At 48.2% G+C, this 25,351-nt stretch overlaps 1 protein-coding gene across 2 annotated transcripts in view; it reads left to right on the top strand.

The window, feature by feature from the left end:
• Window positions 1-25,351, top strand: part of ZFHX3 (zinc finger homeobox 3) — a 233,856-nt gene that overhangs the window by 77,878 nt on the left and 130,627 nt on the right. For both annotated transcript variants that reach the window (XM_045818414.1, XM_045818415.1), the window contains one exon: window positions 4,494-4,990. In XM_045818414.1, coding sequence (XP_045674370.1) covers window positions 4,494-4,990 — 497 coding nt within the window. The remainder of the gene's footprint in view (window positions 1-4,493; window positions 4,991-25,351) is intronic.

The raw sequence follows: 25,351 nt of genomic DNA, 5'->3' as shown, positions 1-25,351 counted from the left end.
CAGGAAACTGGAGCTGGAGTTTTAAATAGGAACAATCATCTCTATAAGAAGAACTCGAAACTGGGGCACACTTTATTCAGATAACCAAAGGCTGGTTCTGTGCTGAACGGGGCGCCACCCAGAACTTTCTCTCGATTCTCCCATGTATTCACAAGGATCTCAGTGAAAGAGATGTGTTCTTTGCTTTTCTTATTTTGCATGGGTCGTTGGTGATTAGTATAGTTGGGAATTAAATTGCCCTGGGGCACCATAAGGACTGGTGTGACAGATGAAAATGAGTAAGTTCTAAAATTGTACATCAAAGAAAGCTAAGTTTTAATATCAGTAAGACCCTGGTTAATGGGGCTTTGTTGCTGTGAAAAATGATCCATGTTAGAGAAGGTGAATTGGCTGTGTCCAAACACCAAGTCTTACCGATTGGCTTCATAGATCTAGATTGGGACCAGAGGATAGTATTTGGATGCTGAAAACCACGAGTCTTTACATACAAAGAATCATGACCACCCGGGTAGAGCTTCTACAGCAAGAAAATACACCAATCAGCTTCATGAAGACCAGTGTGATGGTTGGACCACTCCTGCCCCAGACCTCGGCCTCCAACAGGCCTGCCCTGGTCTCCACTCCCTGACCCTGCTAACCACTTGGGACCAGCAGTGATGGCCTGAATCAAGCAGCACCCCCTTCCTGACATGGGAATAAGTTGTTCTCAGCAACAAAGTATAAGCAAGTACCTTTGTTCTGGCATGGTTTAGGTCCATGCTGGGGTGCCAAGCCTCCTCGGTTGGAACAGTTTTATTTGCATGGTGTTTTATTGCTAATTGCTGCTGATGAGTTAACGTTTCATAACATTTAATTTGTCTTTCCTGCTATGCATTTAAATTCAAATCCTTGCTACTTTAATCTTGTTTTCTGTTTCGGAACATTGACCTGTTGATCCTTTATTACCAAGTGATTTGAAGGTGTCTTACTGGCTGTTGATCATGGATGCAGAGGGATATGTTGTCTTATTCATCCCCAGAGTAAACCACAGGGGAGGCACAAACATCAAGGAATGGCTTCATACTCTAGGACTTTTTTTTTTTAAATTTTATTTTATATAAAAGCCTATGGGAGTTGGGGTTTTCTAGTCTGGAGATTTAAAATCTGGAGGAGGCAGATCTTGGAGTAAATCAAATATAATGTAGGTGGAATGAAGACACAGAAAATGGATGGGCTTATACAGGGTCGAAGTGAGAACTTTTTAATTACCTTGAAAGCCAGTAATTCTGACTTAGGCTTGAATGGAGAGGTAGAGAAATGTTTTGCTTTTATACCAAGTGCCTGAGTCTCATGCATTATGGGAAACTGGCACATGCAAAAGAAATAGAAGAATGAATCTCTGTGCTCTGGACATACGTGGAAGATCTGCACTCTATTTCTTGAAGAGAATACAGCTCTTCTGAGGACCTAATGTAGGGCAGCCACGATGGGCCCCTGACTTTCCCGTGGCACCGCCTGTCAGCTGAGGCACGCCTCTGCAAACCTCCCGTGTGTGCCTCAGGTCACAAGAGCTGTCAAGATGGAACCAGAGCCAAAATGCTTTGCGCTGGTGCGTGGCTGGGTGTGGGTACCACAGGGCATGATCAGAGGACTTGTAATTTAAGTCGTGTGACCTCAGTGGGAGTCAGTATGTGCGAATGAGAAGAGCCGTACCTTTCCGTTCTCTCTGCTGCTCTACTGATGTTGCTTTCCGCCATTGAAAGACGGCTGATATACTGGACTCTGTAGGGGAAATATTTTTTTAGTGAAATACACTCCTGCTCACAAAGTTATTCTCATACTTCCTTTGACAGAACATTTTCTTTCACGATTTTAAAAAAATAAACCATGCTGATTCTGGGATTCTCTCTAGAGGCCTTTAAGGAAAGGATCATCACCATTGGTCTGGTCTGGTTGAATTTGCCACCATTGGTAGACAAGATACAGACTTGAGATGATCTCAGGATCTTTCCAAACATCCCCTTACACTCTCAAGTTGAGCACTGATAGCTTGCAGGGCACCTTCGTGTTTTCCAAGTAGCCAGCCCGCAGCAGGGCACCTGCCTGAGGTTTAATAGGCCACCTGCTGCTGCCTTTGAGTCTAGAAGGTGTTTTTTTTCATCCGTTACCTGCCTGACGATGTGATAATGGGTAGGCTCATGTGCCAGAGTGTAAATTTCCAGTGTCAAAGTCAGGTGCATATAGGGAGATGGTGGCTCACTTCTTTCCAGGACCATCTCTCCATCCAGCCTGGCTGAAAGGAAACACCAGCCAAGTTCTCACTTACGGGGCCTGTCCTCATCCCTGTGAATCAGGGTGAGTGCGCCGTCTTAGGGCCTGAATTAGTTCCTTCCAGCTTTATGGAGTCATGGGATTCTAAGCCCTGGGCTTGTTTGTCTCAGGTTTGGTTCTCAGGAGGAATTTTGGACTGCCTGTAGCCCTCATTTCACTGCTTCTGTTCTTGATTTGCATTTCAGTTGAATAGCTTGGAATGGGAATAGGGGCTTATTCCTCTGCATGTTTGAGGACTTCCCATTTTCACTGAAGCATCCAACAAGAGAGAGTTGAATTTTTCTTTAGCGGGATATTGACATGCTGAGGTTACACTTAAAAAGTAGAGAAGGTTTGATGCTTCAGGTGGTTCGCGTGAGAAACAAATACGTGTTCGCTCTTTGTCTCACCCTCTGGGCAGGCTCTGCTTTCACTGCATGCTGTGTATGTTCCATGGGCGCTGCCTGGTCTTGGTCCCCGTTAAAGGACAGAGCGTTTAGTGTTTTTTCCCCTCTTTCTCTCTCTTGTCCTAAAAAAATGGCTCTTTCTGCCAGGGGAGATCTCAAGACGGAAGACAAGCAGAAAGCTTCCTGACCCTTCTGGAATGCACATGCGAAAGATTTCTGTGGCTTGCTGGACTGTCCGCAGGCTCCAAATGCGGCTGGTCTGCTCAGTAGAGCCTGTACTGACCTTCCTACTTGATGTGCCTCATGTAGCATAAATAAGAAAATCATTTAAAAATATATATGATGTCTCCTCTTTGATTAACCACTGACTTGGATTCTAATCAGTCATTAAAAGAAAAATAACCTCAGCCCAACCACATGTAAAAGGTCAAGTTTAAATATCAGTTGGGGAGAGGCAGGGGCAGACACACCTCAAGTGTGCATGCGTTTAGGGGAGAGGCAGAAAATAGAGGCCGAGTCTCAGCATTTTGCTTGACTGTACACTTTCTTGTGATGGAGGGAAGGCTGCTCTTTCCAAGCCTTTCTCATGATGTAAATAAGAACTTGCACTATTAATTTTATGCTGGTAAATGAGAGCCCATCCCTGCTTTATGCAGGGCAGTGATGGACCAAAAACAGGGGTGAAGAGAGAAGAGCACAGTTTTCTTAGACTCCTTTTTTAGTGGGGTGGGAGGCGGGGACTCTGAGCCCACCTTTGCCTTTCCCTGTCCATCCCAGATCCACTTTCCAGTTCACCCAAACCTTTTTACCCTTGTCTGGCACAGCAGACATTTGAGCATCTGTGCTGGAAGCTGGGACTTTCTGGAGGTTCAGTGAGGAGGAGACTGGCCCACTGTCCTAATGAAGATGCAGGCCGATGGGGACACAGGCCAGCATGAGGTTCCATAGAGGGCTGACTTACGACAAAGGAGCATGTGCCAGTGCCACAACAGACCTGCATTTCACATAGGGCGGAGCTCAGGGAAAGGAGCAGATCTACTCTCGCAGGGGTGTGGGAGGAGCTGGTGCCATTGACAGGCAGGTAGGATATAGATTGAGGGGAGGGGTTGATGAGGAGCTCATTCCCGAAATCTCAGATTCAGACCTGCACTGTCCAGTACAGTAGCCACTAGCCACATGTGGCCATCTAAATTTAAATGAATAGAAAGTCAATAAAATGTTCAGTTTCTCAGTTGCACCTTTAGCGATATTCAAGTGTTCAGTGGCTCCAGGTGGCTAGTGACCGCTCCATCGCACAGTGCAGATACAGCACAGAATGTTTCCATTATTGCGGAAAGTTCCCTTGGACAGTGCTGCTTTAGATAAATTCTGATTCGCCATAAAGGCTTGGTATCTTGGATCGCAGCTCTAACTCATTTCCAACTATTCAGGGTCTGGAGTTTCAGATTCTGTTATGTCTACTGAATGATGCTTATTTCTATCTTTTCTTCAATCTGAGTAAGGGACTAAATTGAAATGTTCAAAAGATTATGGTTCCCACCTTTTCTAGATATTCTTCTCCAAAAGGAAAAAAAAAAAACCCCATAAAGCTTTCCACAAATTTTAGAAAGATCCAAATGCATGGGGTTCATTTTTTTTGGTGGTTTTCCTAGCTAGTAGCACCTTGCAACACTGGAAATAAGATCTTTTTTTTTCCTTGAACCCATGCTGAGGGGAGGGGAAGGAAGGGAGGTGCCTCCATTATGGCTGCAGCTGTGAGCCTGACCCCTGATTCTCTTTTCTCCTCTTTCCCCACAGTGGGCGGTGAGATCCCCCTAGACATGCGCCTCGGGGGCGGGCAGCTGGTGTCGGAGGAGCTGATGAACCTGGGCGAGAGCTTCATCCAGACCAACGACCCGTCGCTGAAGCTCTTCCAGTGTGCCGTCTGCAACAAGTTCACCACAGACAACCTGGACATGCTGGGGCTGCACATGAATGTGGAGCGCAGCCTCCCGGAGGATGAGTGGAAAGCCGTGATGGGGGACTCCTACCAGTGTAAGCTCTGCCGCTACAACACCCAGCTCAAGGCCAACTTCCAGCTGCACTGCAAGACGGACAAGCACGTGCAGAAGTACCAGCTGGTGGCCCACATCAAGGAGGGTGGCAAAGCCAACGAGTGGCGGCTCAAGTGTGTGGCCATCGGCAACCCCGTGCACCTCAAGTGCAACGCCTGTGACTACTACACGAACAGCTTGGAGAAGCTGCGGCTGCACACGGTCAACTCCAGGCACGAGGCCAGCCTGAAATTGTACAAGGTAAGACCCAGGCTGTCTCCTGAAGCAGTGGGCAGCTCCCTGAATGATGACGAGGGCTGGGGTGGGTGCGCAGCCTGCACCGTGGCGGGTTGCTGGCTGGACGGCGACCTGGTGTTGACATTTGCTTCCTCCTGCAGCTGCAGTGTGGTGGCAGAGTTCAGCTGGTACCTGAAGGTTCTCTTTGTGGTGCCCCATTTTGGAGGGGCAGGTTTTATTTTCAGCAGCCCAGTACTATCACACTATTCTTCTTACCCCTCAGCCGTCTTTACAGTCGCCTTTTTCCTTACAGTTGCTGTTTCCCTCGTCCTGGCTTTCGTGCACCTTGGTGCCCCTGTGTTTCCCCTCTCCTGCTCCTCTCACTCATCCCATCTCATTGTTTCCTTTTTAATTTTTATTTTATTTTATTTTTCTTAAGAATTTATTTATTTATTTTAGAGAGGGAAGGGAGGGAGAAAGAGAGAGAGAGGGAAACATCAATGTGCGGTTGCTGGGGGCTGTGGCCTGAACCCAGGCATGTTCCCTGACTGGGAATGGAACCTGCGATGCTTTGGTTCTCAGCCGCTCAATCCACTGAGCTATGCCAGCCAGGGCTGTTTCCTTTTTTTTAAAAAAAATCTCTTCTCTCCTGGATGTCCTTTGGGTGCTGTGTGCATTTATCCATTCATTTGTCTGTCTGTTCATTCAACAGATACACATTAAGCAATTGTTCTATACTGGACACTGTTCTGGGCACATGCCTGCATCTATGCACAGAATAGACGAAAGTCCCCGCCCTCAGGGGTCTTTTGGGTGGGTTGGGAATGGGCGATTAAACACAATGAATAACTATGTAGTAGGCCAGAAGGCTGTAAATGCAGTGGGGAAAGCTAGGGTCAGGTAGGGGGCTCCTTTGTTCTCCTCCTTTTGTGTTCTCGGGTCCAGTGCCTCCTTTCTCTTTCTCCTGTTTTTATTCCCTTTCCCAGGCCTCTCCATCTTCCTCCTCTTGTTCTGGCCTCTCTGCCCTTCCTTCCTTCATTCCTCCTTCCTGCTTCTTTCAGCCTCTCCCCGGCCCCTCCAGTCTGTTTCTCAGTCCATGGGCGGTAACGAGAGGGAGGTGCTCAGACACTGTAAATAGTCCTTCCACTGGCACGGCAGAATTGCTCCAGACGTTTCTATTGATTTTCACTGGACTTAAAGCCTCACCTTTTTCTCTAATCATCCCATAATGGCTTTAGTATGAACAATCAGGTACAAATCGCCATAAATCTGCCCAGCCTCCTCCTACATACGTTCCACGCCCTCACTCTCTCCATTTTCCTCCCTTTATTGTCGGTCTCTCCTCTTTCCTTGCACACCAGTTCCCACATCTTTGGGCCAGTGAGCGTTCCGTGTCTGCTGACCCTGAAAGCTACTCTCATCCCCTTGCTGCTCATCGTGATTTTCAACAGAGACTCCAGATAAGGAAGCCTTCTGGCGCTCACCCCACGAGGCCTCTGGGACATTGATAACTTGATGCGTTTTACAGTTGCTCATTCCGAGGCTGAGGAGAGGGCTGTGTAACTTTGGATGAGGACCCGTTTTAGGGAGAGGAGGAGCAAACGGGAATGAGGCAGTGGGAATAGAATGTTCTGGAGTTGACCGCCGACTGTGGTGTGGATGGGCTCCGCTGGTGCTGTGGGGAAGGTCCGGACACCACGTAGCCAGCCCCCTTGTCCTAAGTGACCAAGAACCTCACTGGGTGGCTTGGTTTGGGGCCACCTTTGAAATAAAAGGCTCCTTGCGGTCAGTTTAAACTGGAGGTCTTAACTGGCTGCAGGGTGGTGCTGATGTGGTCAAGAAAACCTGATGGAAAATCCAGTGGAAAAAAGTTTCCAAAGGGCCCGACTGAGCAAAATTAGTACAAAGGGCTCGATGTGGCCACAGAAGGTTGTTGCAACTTTGATGAAGGTCGTTTAGAGGTGGCGTGAAGCCAGCCTCTTCCATCCAAGGAAAAAATTGCCCTTCAAATTATAAAATGTGCACAGTGGTGATTAACTCCATGCTCTGCCCTCCAGTAAGAGTCTAGCAGGCCCCTGGCGTGGCTTCCGAAGGGCCTGCAACCAGGAGGAGTCACAGAACATCCCTTGTTGGTACCTGAACCGCGTCCATGGGTCACAGGTTGAGGCAGTTTTGGGTGGATGTGAGGGAAGCAGCGTGTTTCCATTTGGGCTTTGTTGAACTAGCTCTGGATGTCATCCTCCCTGGCCTTCATTTTCTCATTTTTTTTTAAAGATGGAGGAAACTGCTGCTCCAAAAGGTCAGTGTTGGTAGAAGGGCCATAGGTGTCAGGGTGCTGGATGGAACATCGGAGAGGTGCCCGAACACCGCATTTGGGCGGCACACCCTTGGGTGCGACCAGCCCCCACATTTGGGGCAGAATTCCCTGTGTCGTCAGTCTGGTCTCATTAGTCCTTGGGTAATGAATGTCCCTCAGCTCGCTGTGGCTGTGCGGCGGGGTGGGGAGCCTTTCCACCCACTCCTGGTGACACGGACACAGGCTTATCATTCCAGTGCCCTCATCCAGCCTTTTTGTCTCACAATGTGACCAAGACAAACTTCTGCCAGGGAGGGGGCTCCATCGCCCAGGTTTCGTGACTCCACGGATCTGGGGTGGGGACTGGAGGTGGTTTGAGAGCGAGTTTTTCTCTAGGCCCTGGTGTGGCCTGTAGTAAATGGAGATTGATTGCATGTTATTTTTCCTCTTGCTAATGTAATCCATTAGCCCAGCACATGCATAATCAGTTTAGTGCACAGTTAACTGGATGTAATCGAGTTCTTTACTGTCTGCTAGAGAAACAGCTCCAGATGCTGCTGACCCGGGAAGGGCACCAGGCTTCTCACACAGTGCTCCTGACTCACCCCTTCCCGGTCCCCACCCACCCCACCCCACCCCTCTGGCAAAGTATTCATCATCGGTTGGGGAGACTCCCTAACTTGCTCTCTGCTGCACCTACTCAAGCGGCAATGAGGCATTGGGCTTCCAGACGGGTCTCCCACCCCCTCTTTCAGCCGAGGCTTTTATTCCCCTCCTCTTCCTTTCTCGTGGTGGAGGAGGGAGCGACGGTCTCAGGAGATGCAAGGAGAGGCGCAGCGTTCCGGTTTGTCACTCGACCTCACACCGGCCCAGGGTCACTTCTCTCGGCATCATAAGTCCTGGGACATGTTGCTGTGTGAAAACTGATTTGTCTGAAAAATGTGAAATAATTTCTAATCTGGACATGAGAAAGGGTTGGACTGATCTGCAAAAAACCCAAACCAACCCCAAAACTCAATGGTATTATCTCTGTTGCCTGAAACTGTCTAGTTTTGATGATTGTGTGGGAGCAGTTTTAAAATCAGAACTAATGTTCAATGAATTCTCCCCCTTGTCTCCTGGGAGTCTAAGGGAGTGGGGCTGGGGGGAGGCTAGAGAGCCCCAGACATCAGGTGGAAGGTGTTTACTCTTCTCTGGACAGCCAGGCTGTTTTTGCAAGGAGCTCACAATTGAATGCCTTGAGTGAATTTGTGTGTGTGTGTGTGTGTGTGTGTGTGTGTGTGACTCCAGTCCAGCCCCTAGTGGTCATGTGCCCAATCCTCACACCTGCCATCGTGAGACACTGCAATTGATCGAAACAGCAAGAAGGCCAACAGCCCCCGTCCAGTGGTGTAGCGGGCAGCCTCTTGGTTTCTTTCTGTAGTGATTCACCTGAGCCAGAGTGGAAGTGTGGTGTAGAAAAGGTACTTACATGCCTCTCATTAGGGCTTGTGTTCCAGAACACGAGCCCTGCCCCTTTCTGCTTTCCCGTGTGTGCTGCTCCTGTCTCAGAGGACCTGCACCGAGGCCCCACCCTCCCTCCCCTCCCCACCGTAGAGATGTGGCTGCTCTTGCTTGGCTGCAATAGGGGAGCAGCAGACAACAGCAGCCCCCCCTTATCCACCAGGGATACCTTCTAAGACCCTCAGTGGATGCCTGAACATACTAACATTTTTTCTATACATACATACTTAGGATAAAGTTTAATTTGTAAATTAGGCTCAGTAAGAGATTAACAACAACCAGTAATGAAAGAGAACAATTGTAACAATATACTGTGATTAGAGTTGTGGATGTGGCATTAAGTAAAATGAGGGCGACTTGAACACAAGCACCGTGATGCCCCAGCAGTCGATCTGATGACCAGGACTGAGTGACAAATGGGTGGGAGCGGACACAGCATGGACACGCTGGACAAAGGAAATGATTCACTTCCCACACAGGATGGAGCGAGATGGCGAGAGATTTCATCACGCTGTTCAGAACAGTGTGCAATTAAAAAATTATGAATTGTTTTTGGAATTTTTCAATTAATATTCTTGCGCTGTGGTGGACTGTGGAGAACAAACCACGGAAAGGGAAACCACGGACAAGACAGGGGATTGCCGTTCCGACCCCTGCCCTCCACTCCCCTCCGGGCCGTCCCGCGTCCTCGGAGTGCGGTTCCGAGCTGGTGTGAGCTCTGCTGTGCTTATCTGGCCTTCCCTGCCATGTGGCGCCCCTGGTGAGCTCTCTGAAATTTGTAGTGTGTTCTGCTTCAGGGAGGAGGGTGCAGAAAGGGCAGTCGGCGATCAGTACACACCTGCCAACTATTAGAATCTGGTTTTCACTTTGATGTTTTTCTTCACCTGAGAGTCATTGGAATGGAAATCCATCAACTTGAGCAGATAGATTAAGACCCCACCAGAATCTATTACTCAAACAGTTCCCAGCTGAAGTTCCTTTGATTGGGCCAAGCCCAAAGGTTTCATATTAATCTTAAATTAGACACAAAGAAGGTTGTCTACCACAGAGTTGGGTCTGGGCCCCATGTGAGCTGCCTTGGGCCAGCAAGGCAAGCAGACGTGGAGATGCCAACTCTGCTTGGCTTTAAACAGAAATACGGCACTGGCTGGAAAACACACCCAAATTCTCTGCAGAGCGGACTTTCACTTTTGCCATTCTGTTAGGCTTATGCAAGACGAAGGAAGACAGTAGGAAAGAAACCCTTTGCCAGACTCTGCATGACTTCAGAATCCGTCTTCTCAGTTCTTTCCCCGATGGACAAGAAACTCATTGGTGCTCATGCTCCAAGCAGGGCCGTAAATTCGTTACTGGGTGCATGAACAAATTGGAAGATATGAAAGTCAAATATTTGGTTTGCCATCTGCATTTCTTCATGCTCCTTTATGGGTGCCCTGGGATGAGGTGGGGGCTCAGGGAGACAGCTGCACGTTTCATGCCCATAGGTGGTGAGTGGTGGCCTTTGTTTCGTTTGGAAAGCAACAAGCATAAACCCTCTGGTGAGCCTCCCCTCCCTTCTGGTCCACCCTGCCCTGGTGTGGCTGCGTGTTCGAAGCACTGGTGTGAGTGTCATCTGGTTCACATTGTCATTCTGGAACCGGTTTCCTCAAACCTTGTTTTCTCATTAGGATGAGTTTTTTTTTTTAAGTGCATACTTCTGCCTTCTCCCCGTTCCTTGGTGCCTTCAACCAAAAATGAAAGGAGGGGGATGTTTTCGTGTGGTTGATTTAGAAGGTGTGAAGGGCCAGATGTTGTGGTAAATTTTAGTGCAGTTAGCCTTCATGCCCTCTGTCTCCTGGAGCGGCTGGGGGTCTGAAGTTCATTTCCCCAGCTTAATGGCTGCGCTTAGGGGACTCGGGGTTCCTGCAGCTGGGCTGGGAGACTGCACGTGAGTCCACACGTGGGTCCCCTGGTCATTGCGCAGAGCCAGGGGCAGTCAAGGCAGTATTTCTGGCCGCAGTTAACTGCAGGGGGACCATAGGAAACTGGGAATACATGCATTTTTTTAATAGGCGGCATGCTCCTGCCATGAGAAAGTTGACCCTTCATTGTCGTAGGAACCACGGCCCATGCGTGATGCAGGGCTGTAGGGCCGTCGACTTCCCGTGTGTGCAGTGTGAGAGGCAGCTCCACGCTGCAGAGGCTTCTTGCCCTCACCTCCGTCCAGAGCCATCCCACCCACCTTCATCTGAGTCCCCCCAGTGAGTAGTATTTTGTCCAACACATTCATTCAGCCTGTTGGCTTTAAGCACGAGCTTTGCCCTGACCCCTCTGGCTGTAGCAGTATATACTGTATACTGCACACGCCCTCGTGTCGAAAAGGCAGTGTCAGTGTCATCCTTGGGCTCTATGCTTTAGATGCCACGTGACGAAATTGAAATCTTATTAGACGTGCCTATTTTTTAAAAGTCCAGCACTAAGTATGCCGCCTGTTGAAAAACCAGTTTTACAGCCATTGACTGTAACACTTTTCTCATTTTTCCAAAAGCTTTTAGTATTTGTGTTGACTTTTTTTTTCCCTCAATGCTTTTTGTGGATGGTAAAGAATTGATCAGTCCCTGTTTTAATACTGTGTTCTTCATTATTCTGAGACTAGAATTACATGTTACCTCAAATGTAAGCTAATAATAAAATGTGGATTTATTTTTAGGGTAAAAATAATTAGTATGAGTAATATATGTTCACTGTAGAAAATTTGAGAACCCCAGGGAAGTAAAAGAGAAAATAAATACTATCCTGATCCTACCATACAGCATTTTTTTATTTCCTTTTTTTGTTTTTTGCATATAGCACAGGTATTTTACACAACTGGACCTGAGCCCTTTCTCATAGCTTTAATTATTTTTCAGTCATTTTTAAAATGGGAATTTCTTTTTTTACTCTTTTCTCCAGAAGCAAATCACTGTTAGATTTAAACTATATCCTTTTGTTTTTTTCCCTTTTGTTTTTTGTTTATACTAATATTCTCTTTAAAAATCTTCCTGTACACATGCTTTCAGCTTGCTTTATTCATGTAACTTTTTGTCCTGAAAATCATTTCTTGTCAGTACCTGTAGATCTAGTTCACTCCTTTCATGGCTGCATAGTATCCCACTTATTAACTGTCATGGAAACAGCAGAAATCCTCATTTGTTTGCTACCAATTTACTGAATATTGTCAAGTCTTTTCAGCTTATAAGTATCTTGTAATATATAGTATTTTAGGAAAAAGTAAATAGTGGATATCTTTAAAAAATAATAAGAAACAAACAGTAAGAGACAGACCGGCCTTACCCACGCATGCCGAGGTTATTTGCGGTGTTTGGAGACTGGGAGCAAATGTGCGCATGCGCACACACATCTCTGCCCTTGCGCCGGTCCGGGACGCGGGACCGCTGGGTTCCCAAGTGTGCGCCCGCAGGTATTGCGCTTTTTTCTGACTCTTCAGAAAGAAGAAGACCATCCCCTCACCTCGCCCCCACTAGGTGAGGCTCAAGACCCCACACAGTGACCAACACTCCAGATTGGAAAAATTGTTCTGATGCGGGTCTGTAATTATTAGGTAGGGTAAACATTTTTTTTTTATGTATTTCTCAGTCATTTGTGTGTCTGTAGCAGCTTCCCTGTTCAGGGCCTTTGCCCTGCGTTTTTCTGGGTTTGTTCCTTTACCTGGCTGGTTTACAAGAGCTCTTGGGTTCAGGACCCACAGCCCCCACTGCGCTGTTGGCGTACAGTAGTTTCTCCCAGTCTTCCGGTCATCCTTAACTCCGCTCGTGCTGTGTTGTAACATATCGAAACTTTTCATTTGTGTGCTGTCCAGTCTGTGTATATTTTTGTTGTGCTTCTAACTTTTCTCTTTCCCCAGGGAAGCTTTCTTTTTCTAACACCATAAGAATAATAAAAATTACAGCCAACACCCGGACAGTGTTTATTACAAGCCAGAAACTTATCCTGGTCTCACACATATTAATTGATTTAAACATCTGTTAATTTGCCTATATTTATATGGGGAAACCGAGGCAGAGAGCAGTTACAACTCATAAGTTGGTGTTGTTGGAGTTGGAGCTCAAACCCAGGCTGATTGGCCTTACTTCATCAGCGTCTTCAGAATCTCCCCCGGCCCCAGTTATGTCTTTAATTTACGAGGCATGTGTGTCCTGTAGTGTGGGGGGGTGGGCATTGCAGGGCTCAGTTTCTGAGTGTTGTGTGAGTTAGAACTGCATTCTCCTTCAGATTGGATGGTTGGTTTTCTGACCGTTTCTTCAGTAACCACCCTTTCTCCCGGATGGGAAAAGCCACGTTTAGTGTCCCAGTTCTCTGCACCTCGTAGAGTGTCCCTCAAACACCCCACGGGGTTAGGTCAGTCCAGGCACACACCATTGTTTGTCGAAAACACAAGAGGGAAGAGAGAGACACAGTTCTCCTTTCAAGGCATGCAAAGTCCTGTGGATGGAATTTCTTCCTCTCACCTTCCCCTGTTTCTCTCCAGCATATTCCCCAGGGTGAACTTTCTTGGGTTAATTACCCTCATCAAGCTCACTGGGATGAGGGAGTCTCCAGGAGAGACAGGGGCTTGGGAGAGGGCCCGAGTTTCTTCTTGTTCCTTAATGGAGACTGTGGGTCTCACCATTTATCTTAAAAAAAAAGGACCAGGAACAAATATTGAAAGTCCTAAATGTTCCCTTTTCTGAAGTTCTTATTCAGATAGCATGGAAAAAACAGGACTGTGACTGTGTATTTTCAGTATAAACAGTTTGCAGCTACTGGTGATGATTCGGTCTCCTTTTGGATTCCGAGGAAGCTGTTTCACAGCCCCTGACTCAGGCCGAGGAGCAAGGAGGTCTAATTTCAGAAAATCTAAGGACTAGTGCTTTGTCGAAGTATTTGTAAGCCTCCCCACCCCCAAATCCTCTCAAGCTAAAAGCCCTAGATCTTCTGGTGACAGAAGAATCTCAAACTGTCAGTCGCCTCCAGCCCACCCCCACGCGGAGGAATAAGTCACCCTTGTGGAATTCTCTGCATGGATGCCATCTGCTGTCTTAGGGGTGGTCTGTAACCCTTAGGAGAATTTTACTGCCATTATTCCATTGCCTTCACATTCCAGAATCGCTCCGTGTGCTACGGTTGCTCTAGGTAAACCCCGTCCGGCAGTAAGATGGCGGGGTATAGCGGGGCAGAGGCGGGACCCGCTTTCCAGTCCTTCCAGCCTGCGGGCCCTTGGACCGGGACGACTTGCTCTGCAAGGGCAGATTTGAATAGATTGAGTCCCAACAGGTGCTTCTGGTTTTTTGTTTTGAAAGGGAAATTATAAGGGAGTAATTAAGCATTGTCAGAAACATTGTCAGGAAAAGGCAGGAGTTTTTAAATAATTACATAATGCACTTGAACCATGCTCTTTATTCTGTTTTCAACAACTTGAAACTATAAATACTATTGAAGTGAAAGGTGGGACAGGCAGTTACTGTGAAAACCCATTTTGGTAGTACCGAGTCGTTTTATGCTTCGATATTTAACAATGTTAGGTTTCCGGCACTCTTTTTAAAAAGACCAGGATCTGGGATGAAAGTTAAACATGTTTAATGACAGAAAATCTGTTCCTCAAAGAAATGTTGAAGGTTATTAAAACCAGCAGCCTTGGGGTAGGGATCCCGGGCACACCGAAAATACCGTAGTGGAGGCTTCTGGGTAGAGTCACCAAATTCAGCAAGTAAAAACATGGAATACCCAGTTAACTGTGAATTTCAGACAAACGTTATTTTTTTATTATAAATATGTACCATAAAATATAATTACTATGTCTGTTTACCCGAAATTCATTTTTAACAGACATTCTGTGTTGTACCAGGCACGGCCCGCCCTCCGTGGTGAGGAAGCTCTGTCCCAGTGTCCTGCCAGTGGGCTTGACAGGCACATAAAGAGAGATAAGTGGCTTCGTTGTGGGTAAAACCTTTTTATTTTTTTTCGGAGGTTCCCAACAAAAGAGGAAAATTACAAATGCCTCAAATGATGATTTCCAATTTTTGTTATTTATAGAAAACTGTCATATCAGATTTTCACATTTTCTACATTAACTAAAACGCTTTTTCTATAATGAAATCTGAAATCTTCTCCAGCGCTATTTGGTAAAATTCGCTTTTCAATAATTTTTTCATTACTTCCTTTGACTGAAGTGCTTTCAAGCTGCACAGAGCATGGTGCGTGTCGGGTGGCCGGCCGGGTCCACGGCAGCCCCGCCGGGCGTGTCCAAGTGTCCTCGTTCCCACTCGGCTCCCGGGCGCCTTCTGCTGCTGCTGTGTGTGTAGGTGATGGGAATTCGCCGCACTTGAGTGTTGGCAGTGGTGCCTGGAAGACCCCACGTGTCTGCCTTCCGAGGATGCTAATAGGAAACGCTGGAGGAAGATTTGAATCAGGGCTAATCATCGAGAATGAGCAGGGAACTTTCTCTGGAGGCTATGTCCTCATGCCGTGAATGGCAAACTAGTTGGAAGGTTAGACATGTTTATCTACTGAGAGTGTTTGATTTGTAACCTGTTAATTAACAGGGCAGCTTCCCCGGCCCAGGACGAGGGCCTCCAAAGCCTATCTGTCTGCTCTCTTAGGTCAACAGTCCTAACGCCCATTTCGTCTGCGGGGATGGCTTGGGGACAGGCTTTGCGCGAGGAATTTCCCATCCACTTGCTGTCCCTGTTGAGTCTCCCTGTCTGCCTTTCCTGGTGGCAGCTTAGTTCTTGAGGATTGTCGGGCCTTTGTAACCACTTTTGAGCTGACCTCTGGACTTCCTGAGTGGCCAGTCCTGCAGGTGGTCCTCGTGCTCCTGTCTCTCAGAACAAGGCAGGGGACTGGCCGCAGGGACCAGCGAGCATCCAGCATGCCTCCGCCTGACTTGCTCCCCTGCGGGTGTGGAGCCCTGCAGTGAGGGAACATTCCCTGGGTCCGCCTCTGGGGCACAGAGTCCTGGGGGTGGGGCTTCTCCCACTCTGTCAGCACCATTTGGCGTGTGCTGATTTCATGTGGACTTGGGCTGATGAGTCTGTAATGTGTTCTTTAAAAACCTGTTTTGTGGAGGGAGCTCTTGGTGAGCCCTTGGCGAGCTCTTGGCTCACCTCTAACTCAGGAGTCCCCGAGCCGAGGTGGCTCCAGCCTCATCTTCCCACATCTGCTGTGTTCATGTTTCTGTATTTCCCTTCTGCCACCACCTCCCTCCTTTTCGAAAATCTCTAAAGAGAGAGGGGGTTGGGGGAGCTCATTTCCAGGCTCTTCCAGGCAGCCCGGCCGAGAGGCGTGGGTCCCGGGAGTGCTGGGAGCATGTTTCACCTCCACTGTCCGCGCTCTGTGACAGGGTCCCTCCGTCCCCGTTCGTTTCCATTTGCATTCCACGTGCCTTTTTCTTCAGAACCTTCGTTCCATCTGGAGAGTGTCCTTGGCTTCTCCAGGGGAGGTGAGCAGATATCAGGTGTGGCTCCCAGTTAGAAGGTTATTTTTCCTGGAACTTGGGGCAAACAAGTCAGACATAGCAGGGGTGGAATTGTTCTTTGGTGTACACCCTTACTTCTTTTGCACCTTTTTCCTCCTGAGAAGCTGGACAGGTCCTGCAGCCCGCCACCGTGCAGTGACGCCAGCACATCTCTGACAGCGGAGGACAGAGCCCTGAATGACCTCCAGGCTTTCCCAGTAGGATTCGGTCCCCCTCACTTGTCAGAAGAGCACAGCGCCACCAGGCTGGTGATGGCTTGCGTGGTCTTCCCGGTGCACGCAGGTAGATTGCCCTCAGTCCATTCCCTTGATGCAGGTGCGTCTTAAGGGCCTTTGGGACAGTGGGATGACAGTGTTGGGGTTTGGTGTTTGCTCCCCCATTTCCTGTGGTCCTTCTGAGGGCCATGGAAGGGAGCGTGTGTCACTTTGGGGGTCCCGCAGGATGAGATGGCGATGCTGCGGAGGACCCTGGACAGGCGCTCTTTGTGTGCAGCGGAGACCGCCCCAGGGGAGACCGCCCCGGTGGAACGAGCCCATCGGGCTTCGGATTAGAGCACGTCTCGCCGAGCTGGCCGCATCGCGCTCCGGACTCTTTGGGAGCCATAGACTGTCACGAGCCAGGAAGGTTCTCTGAGCAGCAGCACGTGTGTTTGCTCCACGTGAGGCACTCCTGTGCGTGTGTGGGTGGGGGAGGGACAGGGCCACCCCCAAGGCTCACCTCCAGCTCAGGAGTCCCCGAGCCGAGGTGGTTCCAGCATCATCCTCCCACGTCTGCTGTGTTTGTGTTTCTGTATTTCCCTTCTGCCGCCACCTCCCTCCTTTTCGAAAATCATTTAAAGGTAAAGGGAGCTTGGGGAGCGCATTCCCAGGCTCTTCCAGGCAGCCCGGCCGAGAGGCGTGGGTCCCGGGACTGCGATTTCCTCCGTGTCCTAGACATTAGTCAGCGAGTGTGACTCTGCAGCCAGCTGTGTAGGCAGCACCGTGGGGAGCGATTTGGCCGGAGGCGTCTGCCTGTGTGTGTGTTTGTTCGCTTTCTGGTTCTCGGATTAGGATCTGACTCCATTTCTGCGCAGACTGGGTTCCCATTAGTGATGGCCACAGCTGCTGTGTAGGAAGACCAAACAGTTTCTCCAGGGACAGAATTCCGTACTTTGTCCAGTCCTTTTGTGTCCAGTGCCGAATCCGCACCCTGCTCTCTCCATCTCTTTTCTCTTGCTGCAATTACTCATGTTCGTGAGCCTTTGGTGCTTTGAGTTTATCGAGAGTTTAGACTTGGGCTTCTCTGGGTTTGTTCTGAGGTGAGGAGTTCCTGAGTCATTCTTCTGTGGGTGACTTTTCCTGTCTGGCGCTCTAGGTCCCGAAGGACCCCAGAGCTCCCTCGGCACTCCTTCTGCCTCTTCACTCCTCCCAGAAACACTGTCACGCGTGTTTCTCCTTTGCCTGGCTTGTTCTTTATTCCCCTTGGAGCGTGGCGTCTGGGCTGAAATCTCACCTGGGGAAGTCAGAGACAGCAGCAACAAAGCCCATCTCCACCAGGGTGGAGGGAGTCCAATTACACAGCTAATTAATCCAACAGATGTCATTGTGAGAGCTCATTTCTTCGTAATCTGGATGCACGCATCCCACATTGCTGAGATAGGCTTTGGGCTTGTGGCAAAATGTCTTTTTTTTTTTTTTCCAGCCAGACTTGAAGGACTAGCATGTTTCCTGTTCAGCCTTTTTATGCTGTAGCGAGACGTTGCTGGTTTTCCAGAAAGCTCTCCCCACCACTGCAGTCGTAGATGGTATCGTCGTCCCGAGTGCAGGTCACACCATTTGGCACCAAGCTGGTATCTGTGTCACGTGTTAGTTTGTTTCTCCAACTGGTGTGTCAGCCTCTTCCAAACACAGGCCGTCCTGACCACTGAAGGTGTCACTCGAGAATTCAGCACTTGACCAGCAGACAGCAGTCGACAGTCACTGGTTTTTGCCCTTCACTTTGTTGTCTTTTCTGAAAGCAAGTTTGTGATGGCAGTAGCTGAAGAGTGTTTGGAAGGTGCCATTTTGCTGTAAGACGGTTAAAAAGTGTAGAGCCTGCGTGGTTTGGTTAGTGACGCTGAACGACTCCCGTGTGGGACAGAAGAGGGTCCTTGGAGGTGGCGGAGGGGTGCTAGGAAGCAGGAGGGGGAGGGGCAGTGGTGGGGATGGGCCAGACTGGGTGAAAGGCACTGTTTCCTGCAGGGGGCTTGGGAGCAGCTGTGGGGTGCTGCTCGTGGCCTGGACCTCAGGCTGGCAGCCTGTGCTCACAGACGTCGACTGGTCCCGGGGGTGGGGGGTGGCACCCACCTGAGGCCACATTGGCCGAGTTCTCTTTGCCAGCAGCCTCTCCACTCAGTTGCGCCAACTTTGGGAGTGAACTCAAGATGTCCCCTCCTAATTGCTGGATCCAGAAACGACACATTTTACCCCTGACGTGATGGATCCCCAGTTGCCTCCTTGTCACTGAATCCACCGGCCATGCGCTAGCCCCATGTGCTCTCAGCAGCCTTCGCCACCCTTTCTCCTCCTCCTCCCTCTGGCTCTTGTGACTCCATCGTCCAGCCTCTCTGGGCCCTCCCTGGCCCTCCTTCTTGGTCTCCTTGCTGGCTTTGCTTCTGTTACCTTATAGTAAATGTTGGAGTCCCCAGCACTTGTCCCGGGCGCCTTTTTCTTTCTGTTTATAGCTTTCCCTAAGTGCCTAATTCAGTCCAGTGGTTTTAAACATCTGCCTTCTGCTGACGCCCAAATCTGTGTCTCTAGCCCTGAACTCCGTCTGTCCGTCTCCTTACTGGACATTTCTGTTTGAATGTTTGGTAATTGCTTGCTCAGACTTAGCATGGTCTGGAGAGGAGTCTTGATGACTGTAACCCCCAAACCCCTTTTTGCTCTGGGCTCCTGCCTCCTGGTTAGGACCACCGCCAGCCTGCCATTTGTTCTGCGAAGCCCAAGAGCAGGGAATTGTTTGTGAGCCACTCTTTCAGCTGCAGCCACCCCGTCAGTGAGTCCGGCTGGCTCCACCTTCACACCGTGTTTTCTCCATCCTCCCCACTGCCTCTCACTGTGTGAACTCTCTCTGTGCTCCTACCCTTGTCCCGCACAGTGCGCGCTCCATACAGTGACTTTGAGAAAAGGAAAATCAGGTCATATCTCTGTCCTGCTAGGACCCAGCAGTGGCTTTCCATCTCCTGAAAAATAAAAGCCAGACCTTTCCCTGTGGCTTACAATCCTCCTTGTGACCTGGACTCCACCTACCCTGCCCACCTTGTCAGGTATTACCCTCCCCTTTGCCCTCTGTACTTCACCCCCCTGCCTTTCTTCTTTCTCTTCCTTCAATATGGCAAGCGTGTGCCTGCCTCAGGACCTTTGCACGTGCCGTTCCGCTGCCTGGAATGCACTTTCCTGACCCGACGATCATCTCTCACTAACTGTCTCGTCCCCACAGAGGCCTTCCCTGGCCATCCACTCGGATGTAGCTGCAGCATCATTTCACCCAAGCTTACTTCTCTGTGTTGACAGTTATCCATTTTCTTGTTCATTCATTTATTTTTGGTCTCACAAAAGATCAGGGACCATGGTTGGTCTTCTTAATGGATATATCCCTGGCGTTTAGAACAGTGTCTGACAGTCTGACACCAGCCCCAGTAGACACTTGTGGAATGAGAAACGTACTAGCAGGGCATGCCCATGATTTTTCCCCTGTCATGGGAGCTAGTATAGTAGCTCAGTCTGAATGCTTGGCTGTTCATAATTTAACGTCTAAATTCACATATTCAAGTAAAGTGGATGTCCTGCGTGGGCCCGAGTGTTCCAGAGCTGCTTGTCACCGTGGCGTCCGACCTCAGTTTTGTGCAGAGCTTCCTTCCTGTGTTGACCCACTGGGGAATAATTGTCGTGGTATAATTGTACAGCTTGCATCCACGTATTGTGGCAGTCCCAATGTGCAGCTGGCCCTGGCTCCGTGTCTCAAAACTCCACTGACCCACATCACAACTCCTCGTACTCCGCAGTCATAGAGGTTGATGTTGTAGAGAAATTAATGGCACTTTTTCCCTTTTACTCAGTACAATAGTCCGTTTTTGTAGTGGTCTTTCCCCTCTACTCATTTCTAAGATCTCAGCAGCAGGATCTGTTTCTTCTCATCTGTGTGTCTTTCCCAGGACCTCGCAGATACTAGGTGGAGTGCAAGTAGGATTTGATATCCAAACATGGAGTCTTAAGTGTGGAAATTTAAACATTGGGTTCAGCCTCGAAAAGCCTACTCCTGTTTCCTTACAGTCTGCTCTGTTCACTCTCCAGCTCCCTGTCTGCGTCCAAATGATGCTCCTCAGTCCCAGATCCACTTGTCCCCAGGAGAGCCATGCTCCTGATGGCGGAGCACACTCTCCTTTAGAGTGGGCCTCCAGCGTCCCGCTCCCCTCCCGCCCCGTGTTCAGGCCACACATCCGTGAGCACCTGCTGTGACGGGACACGGTGCTCACTTCCTTAGGGCCATGGTTCTCAACTCACAAACTTTGTCGACTATGATCCAAAAAGAGATACATTTTAACATTGGTGACCCAGCAGCTATAAACATTTTGTGTTTATAACTGAAACAAAAATTCTCTTAAATAATTGTATCCTTACTTCATGGCTGCATTTTGGTCCTTCCTAGCCTGTCTTTTCTGCTCTTGTACACAAACGCTGGTGTAGTACTCAAGGCATTGATTTGTTACTCCACTAATGCAATGACTCCCAACGCAGGGAGCTGTAAAAGAAAAATCTGCATTCCCCGCCCAGCCCTCAGTTCTGGTTTGGTTTGCTGTGGATGCTAATGTGCAGCCCCAGGTTGAGAAGCACGGCTTTAATGGCTCGCGGCCTGCACTTTGGGAAACATTGCCATGCCCGATTCAAAGCGGAGTTGATCACTCAGCGAGAGCTGTCAGATCTGTGCACGAGAGTTATCCAGTGTGGAGCGGGGAGGAATCACATCCAGTTGGTTAGGCCAGAAAAGACCCCTGGCAGAGAGGGAAGCTGGAGTTTGGGCAAGCTTGGAGGAGGGAGCAGCCGCTGAGGTGAGCAGCACGCTGGACTGAGGACAAAGGCAGATGCGTTTATTCTACTTGCTGAACCCGAGGCCATAATTCTAAATGGGTTTTAGGAGAGCTTTCTTTCATGCACTTGTGGGTTACTGTAACTTTTCAAAGGAAATAATTTCTGAACTAAACATTTCATACTAATAACACACTGGAACTGGGGCCTTTTCAGTGTTTTGCTAGTAAGGAGGTCTGCTTAATTGAGCTGTTAAAATAATAAAATACTAAGAAAAACCCCATAAACATAGTTAATACTATACATGCTGAAATGTTTGGGGAAGCACAGTGTGCTGATGTCTGAAATGCATTTTGAAACGCATCGGAGATGTAAACTGCACTGATCGGTGTCTAAAAGGTTGGATAGGTACACAGTGAAGTGTTAGTTGTGGCAGCTGGGTGGTAGGTATATAGGTGTCTCCTAAATGACCCTCCACCCCTTGTCTGTGACCGAAAACTTGCACACTAAAATGTGGGGGTAAAATACTGAGGCCTAATGGTTAGGTATTCTTTCCACTCTGAACTCAACCACGTAGAAGCTGCGTGTTTGATGTGAGGGCTCTTCGCCACCCCACTGTCCCCCTCTGCCTCCCCGTGCCGCGGAAAGACTGGTGGTGATGTTCTGCTTGCTGTGTCTGAGAAGACGGGGCTCACCTGAGTTACTTCTGTTCTTTACAGACAGGGTTGTACGTACATTTCACCAGCAGCACAAACCTTGCCCGGTTGAGCCTTGCTCTGGGACACTGCAGGAGAGGCAGGGGGAGTCCCACGGGCTCTCGGTCATTCCAGGAGCTTTGGACACCCACTAGGTGCCAGGGACTAGAAAACTTCAAGCTGGGATGCCTGAGTGTCTCGAGGGATACTCAGGTAGCTCTTTGGGCTTCAAAGAAGGAGCAGCTCCCTGGCATCAGGCTGCCTGGGTTGGAATCCCAGTTCCTGCCCTTCACAGCTGTGTGGTTTTGGGCACGTAACTAATTCCTCTGTCTTCTGCTGCAGAAAAATGGGCTCTGTAAACAACCTGCCTAATGGGACCGTTGAGCACGTTAAATAAGGCCATGCCTGAGATGTGCCTACAGTACACTCAGCATAGACAATGCGACTTGTTAAGAATGCCATGTTTTTGCATTAGATTTTCTATTGTCGTAGGAAGACCACATAATTGAAGTTATTTTATAATTTGGTTTTCATTAACTTTGAACTTGCCACATCACACTTTTGGTTTGGAGGACAGAAAGGCTGGTGGGTTTTTTAGGGTTGGAGGAGGGAGGAAGAATTTTCAAGAGAAAGGTGACCAGTGTGCAGTGCAGTGACTTTGGGCAAATAACATAACCTGGGCCAGTGAGTCATGGTTCCGTCTGAAACGTGCGGGGGCTGGGAGGGTCCCTAAATGCCTTTCAAGCATTGAGTGTGTATTCATAGGACTTTTTTTTAAAGGAATACTTCTCTCTTCCCCTAAGTAATGGAGCAAGAAGTGATCTAGCGAAGTACCAATAAAAATTTTTAAAGGGCTCCAGGTCCAGCGTTATTTTTGCTACTACGTGTCTGAGAAGTGCCTGAGAGGTCTTCAGTTGTGAGAGCAATAATAAGTGAGGTTGCTTTTATTAACATAATTTTTTTAGCTTCTTTCATATTTTATTTTTTTCTCTTTATTAAGTTTATCAGGAATACTATGTTACATTTTATTAACATCACTTTATAATATTGTTCTGTATAACCTGGGGATTTCAGTATTTGATTTTTTTTTAAGGGAAAAGAAACAGACTTCCCCCAGGCGCCAGCACAGCTGTGGTTTCCCTTGTGTGACCGAAGGAGACATAAGTAAGAATTTAGTCCTGGAAACTGATACAGAGGACACAGCACACTCAGAACTATACACTTTTTTAAATTCCCATATATATTTTTTTCTGACTAAAGCTAATGCATATTTACTCCAAACAAAAGCAAAGTTATAATCCAGGAATGTACAGCATGAAAGGCAGAGATTGAAAAATGGAAGTTACATTCTAGTTAAACTAGAATGCATTTGGCTTTGTGTGTCTTTGGGTTTTGTATCTGTGTCTGTTTATGTTTTGTAACCGTGGCGATACCACAGAATATCGTAAAGGGGGGAATAGCCTCTACACAAGTGAAGTATTAGCTGACGCTGCAGAGCCGCCGTACCCACCTTGCCTGAGCGAGTTCATTTACACGGAAAACCGCAGTGCTGCCGGCAGGGATGACCTCACAGGCCTTAGGAGTCTTCCTTCGCTGTTTACGTTTGTGTCTGTGCTGGTGGCTGTCCCATCCCCGTCTGCACTCACAGGAGGGAACACCTGCGGTCCAGTATGGAAAAGCGTTTCCATGGCGACTCTTTGTTATCCATCAGTTTATACTATTTCAAAATTTTTCTTCTGCTGAAACTTTTTTTTTGAAAAAGCATGTATGCATTCCTCCTCTTCCCTTCTTTGTACATGGACATGAGCCTCCCTGATAAGTCAAATTAAAGATGTTTTCTCCTTACCCCCACCTCTTTTGAAAGGTGATTTTGTTGTTGTTGTTGTGTAATGAAATAAAGGCTAAACCTGGCATTTCTGATGAGCTCTGAGTCAATAAGTGGGAGGAGATGCCTCCCTGCTTGATCTGAAAGAACACTGCTAAATAATCTTTAACAACTGAAATGATGTGCAAAAGTATGCACAACAGAAAAATCGCACCAGGTTCAGTGTCTGCCTGGGGAATCTGTCAGTGCGAGCAGGCCTGGAAAGTGGGCCTGAGAAACAGAGCAGCTCTTTGCCATTTGAGTGGGGCGTTCAGCGGGTGCCGTGAGCACTGAGTCGTGGCAACGTAGGTTTCATGCCAGTGTCAAGAGGTGTGAGGTGTGTAAGGACCTGTCCGCAGTTTATGTCTCGAAACACCTATGACATGAAATGCAAATCACTGGCAATAACATGTTAAGGTTGCAAATTTGAACACAAATGAAGAAATGCAAAAGAAAGTTTTGCATGGCAACACTCACCTCGCATGTGGTAATTATTATTTTCAAATATGATATACTCTAATAATGTCCAGGATGTGGGACACTATTATGCCCCACAGTTACTACTCCTTGGGAGAAGTTTTACATTTTATAACTACCGTATGCAAGTCTTTTGCATTTCTTACACCCTCTGATGTCGGTAATGATTCTGTCATTTATCATCAGCAAAATCATAGTCTTCCTTATTTTAGAAACCCACAGATATTATCTTTGTTTTCTTTCCCTGTAGGTGCTATGGGTATTTCTAAATGTATCGATGCTGAAGTGCTGTTCATGTTTGGCAATAGCAGATAAAGGCAAATGCTAGTTTTGTGTTGTTACTGTGTAGCTTGAATTGCTACTGTTTCCCTAGACACTTAATTTTTGAGATGTTTTTGTTATGTCACATGCTGCCTGCGTCCCGGTCATTTAAGATATTAGGAATTAGGACTTTTGTTGGCCTCAAGAGACTGTGAATGTAGAAAATCTACCTATCAGAGTAGATCACACATAAGTAGTTTACTTGCATTTTTCTTTTATCCCTCCCATTCTAAATGGTTGGGCAAAGATTTTATGTGCAGAAGCATTTTCCAAGAGTATTTTTCATCAGAGGCCACTCCTTTCCTTGGGTGCTGCACACCAAGAGAAATGGGCAGGAAGCTCTGTGGGTAAGGCGAGTATGCACGAAGTGTGTTGTGTGTGTGCATTTTTGTAAGTAAAGGTTCCTCTGCCTCTGTTCTCCCTTCTCACGTCGGGGATCTGGGCGCCCAGCGCTTCCCCACGACTGCAGTGGGCTCAGCGTAATTGATGCGGTCTCATTTCCCACAGCTGATGAGGATTATATCAGCTTGGTTTAACAGTCTCATTTTCTGCTCCCAGTGCACACTTGTTTTAATGTGTTTCAGTTAATGAGGTAGAAGAGAGGACGAGGTGTTACTGTTTATACACAGACAGTGAGCTTGTGCAGCGAGCCCTGCCCCAGCCCACGTGGCCCTGCGTGTCCTTGGGGGGCA

This window comes from Phyllostomus hastatus, unplaced genomic scaffold, assembly GCF_019186645.2.
Source record: "Phyllostomus hastatus isolate PE091 unplaced genomic scaffold, TTU_PhHast_1.1 phas_scaffold_345, whole genome shotgun sequence".
NCBI lineage: Eukaryota > Metazoa > Chordata > Mammalia > Chiroptera > Phyllostomidae > Phyllostomus > Phyllostomus hastatus.
This window is presented reverse-complemented; position numbering and strand designations above follow the sequence as displayed.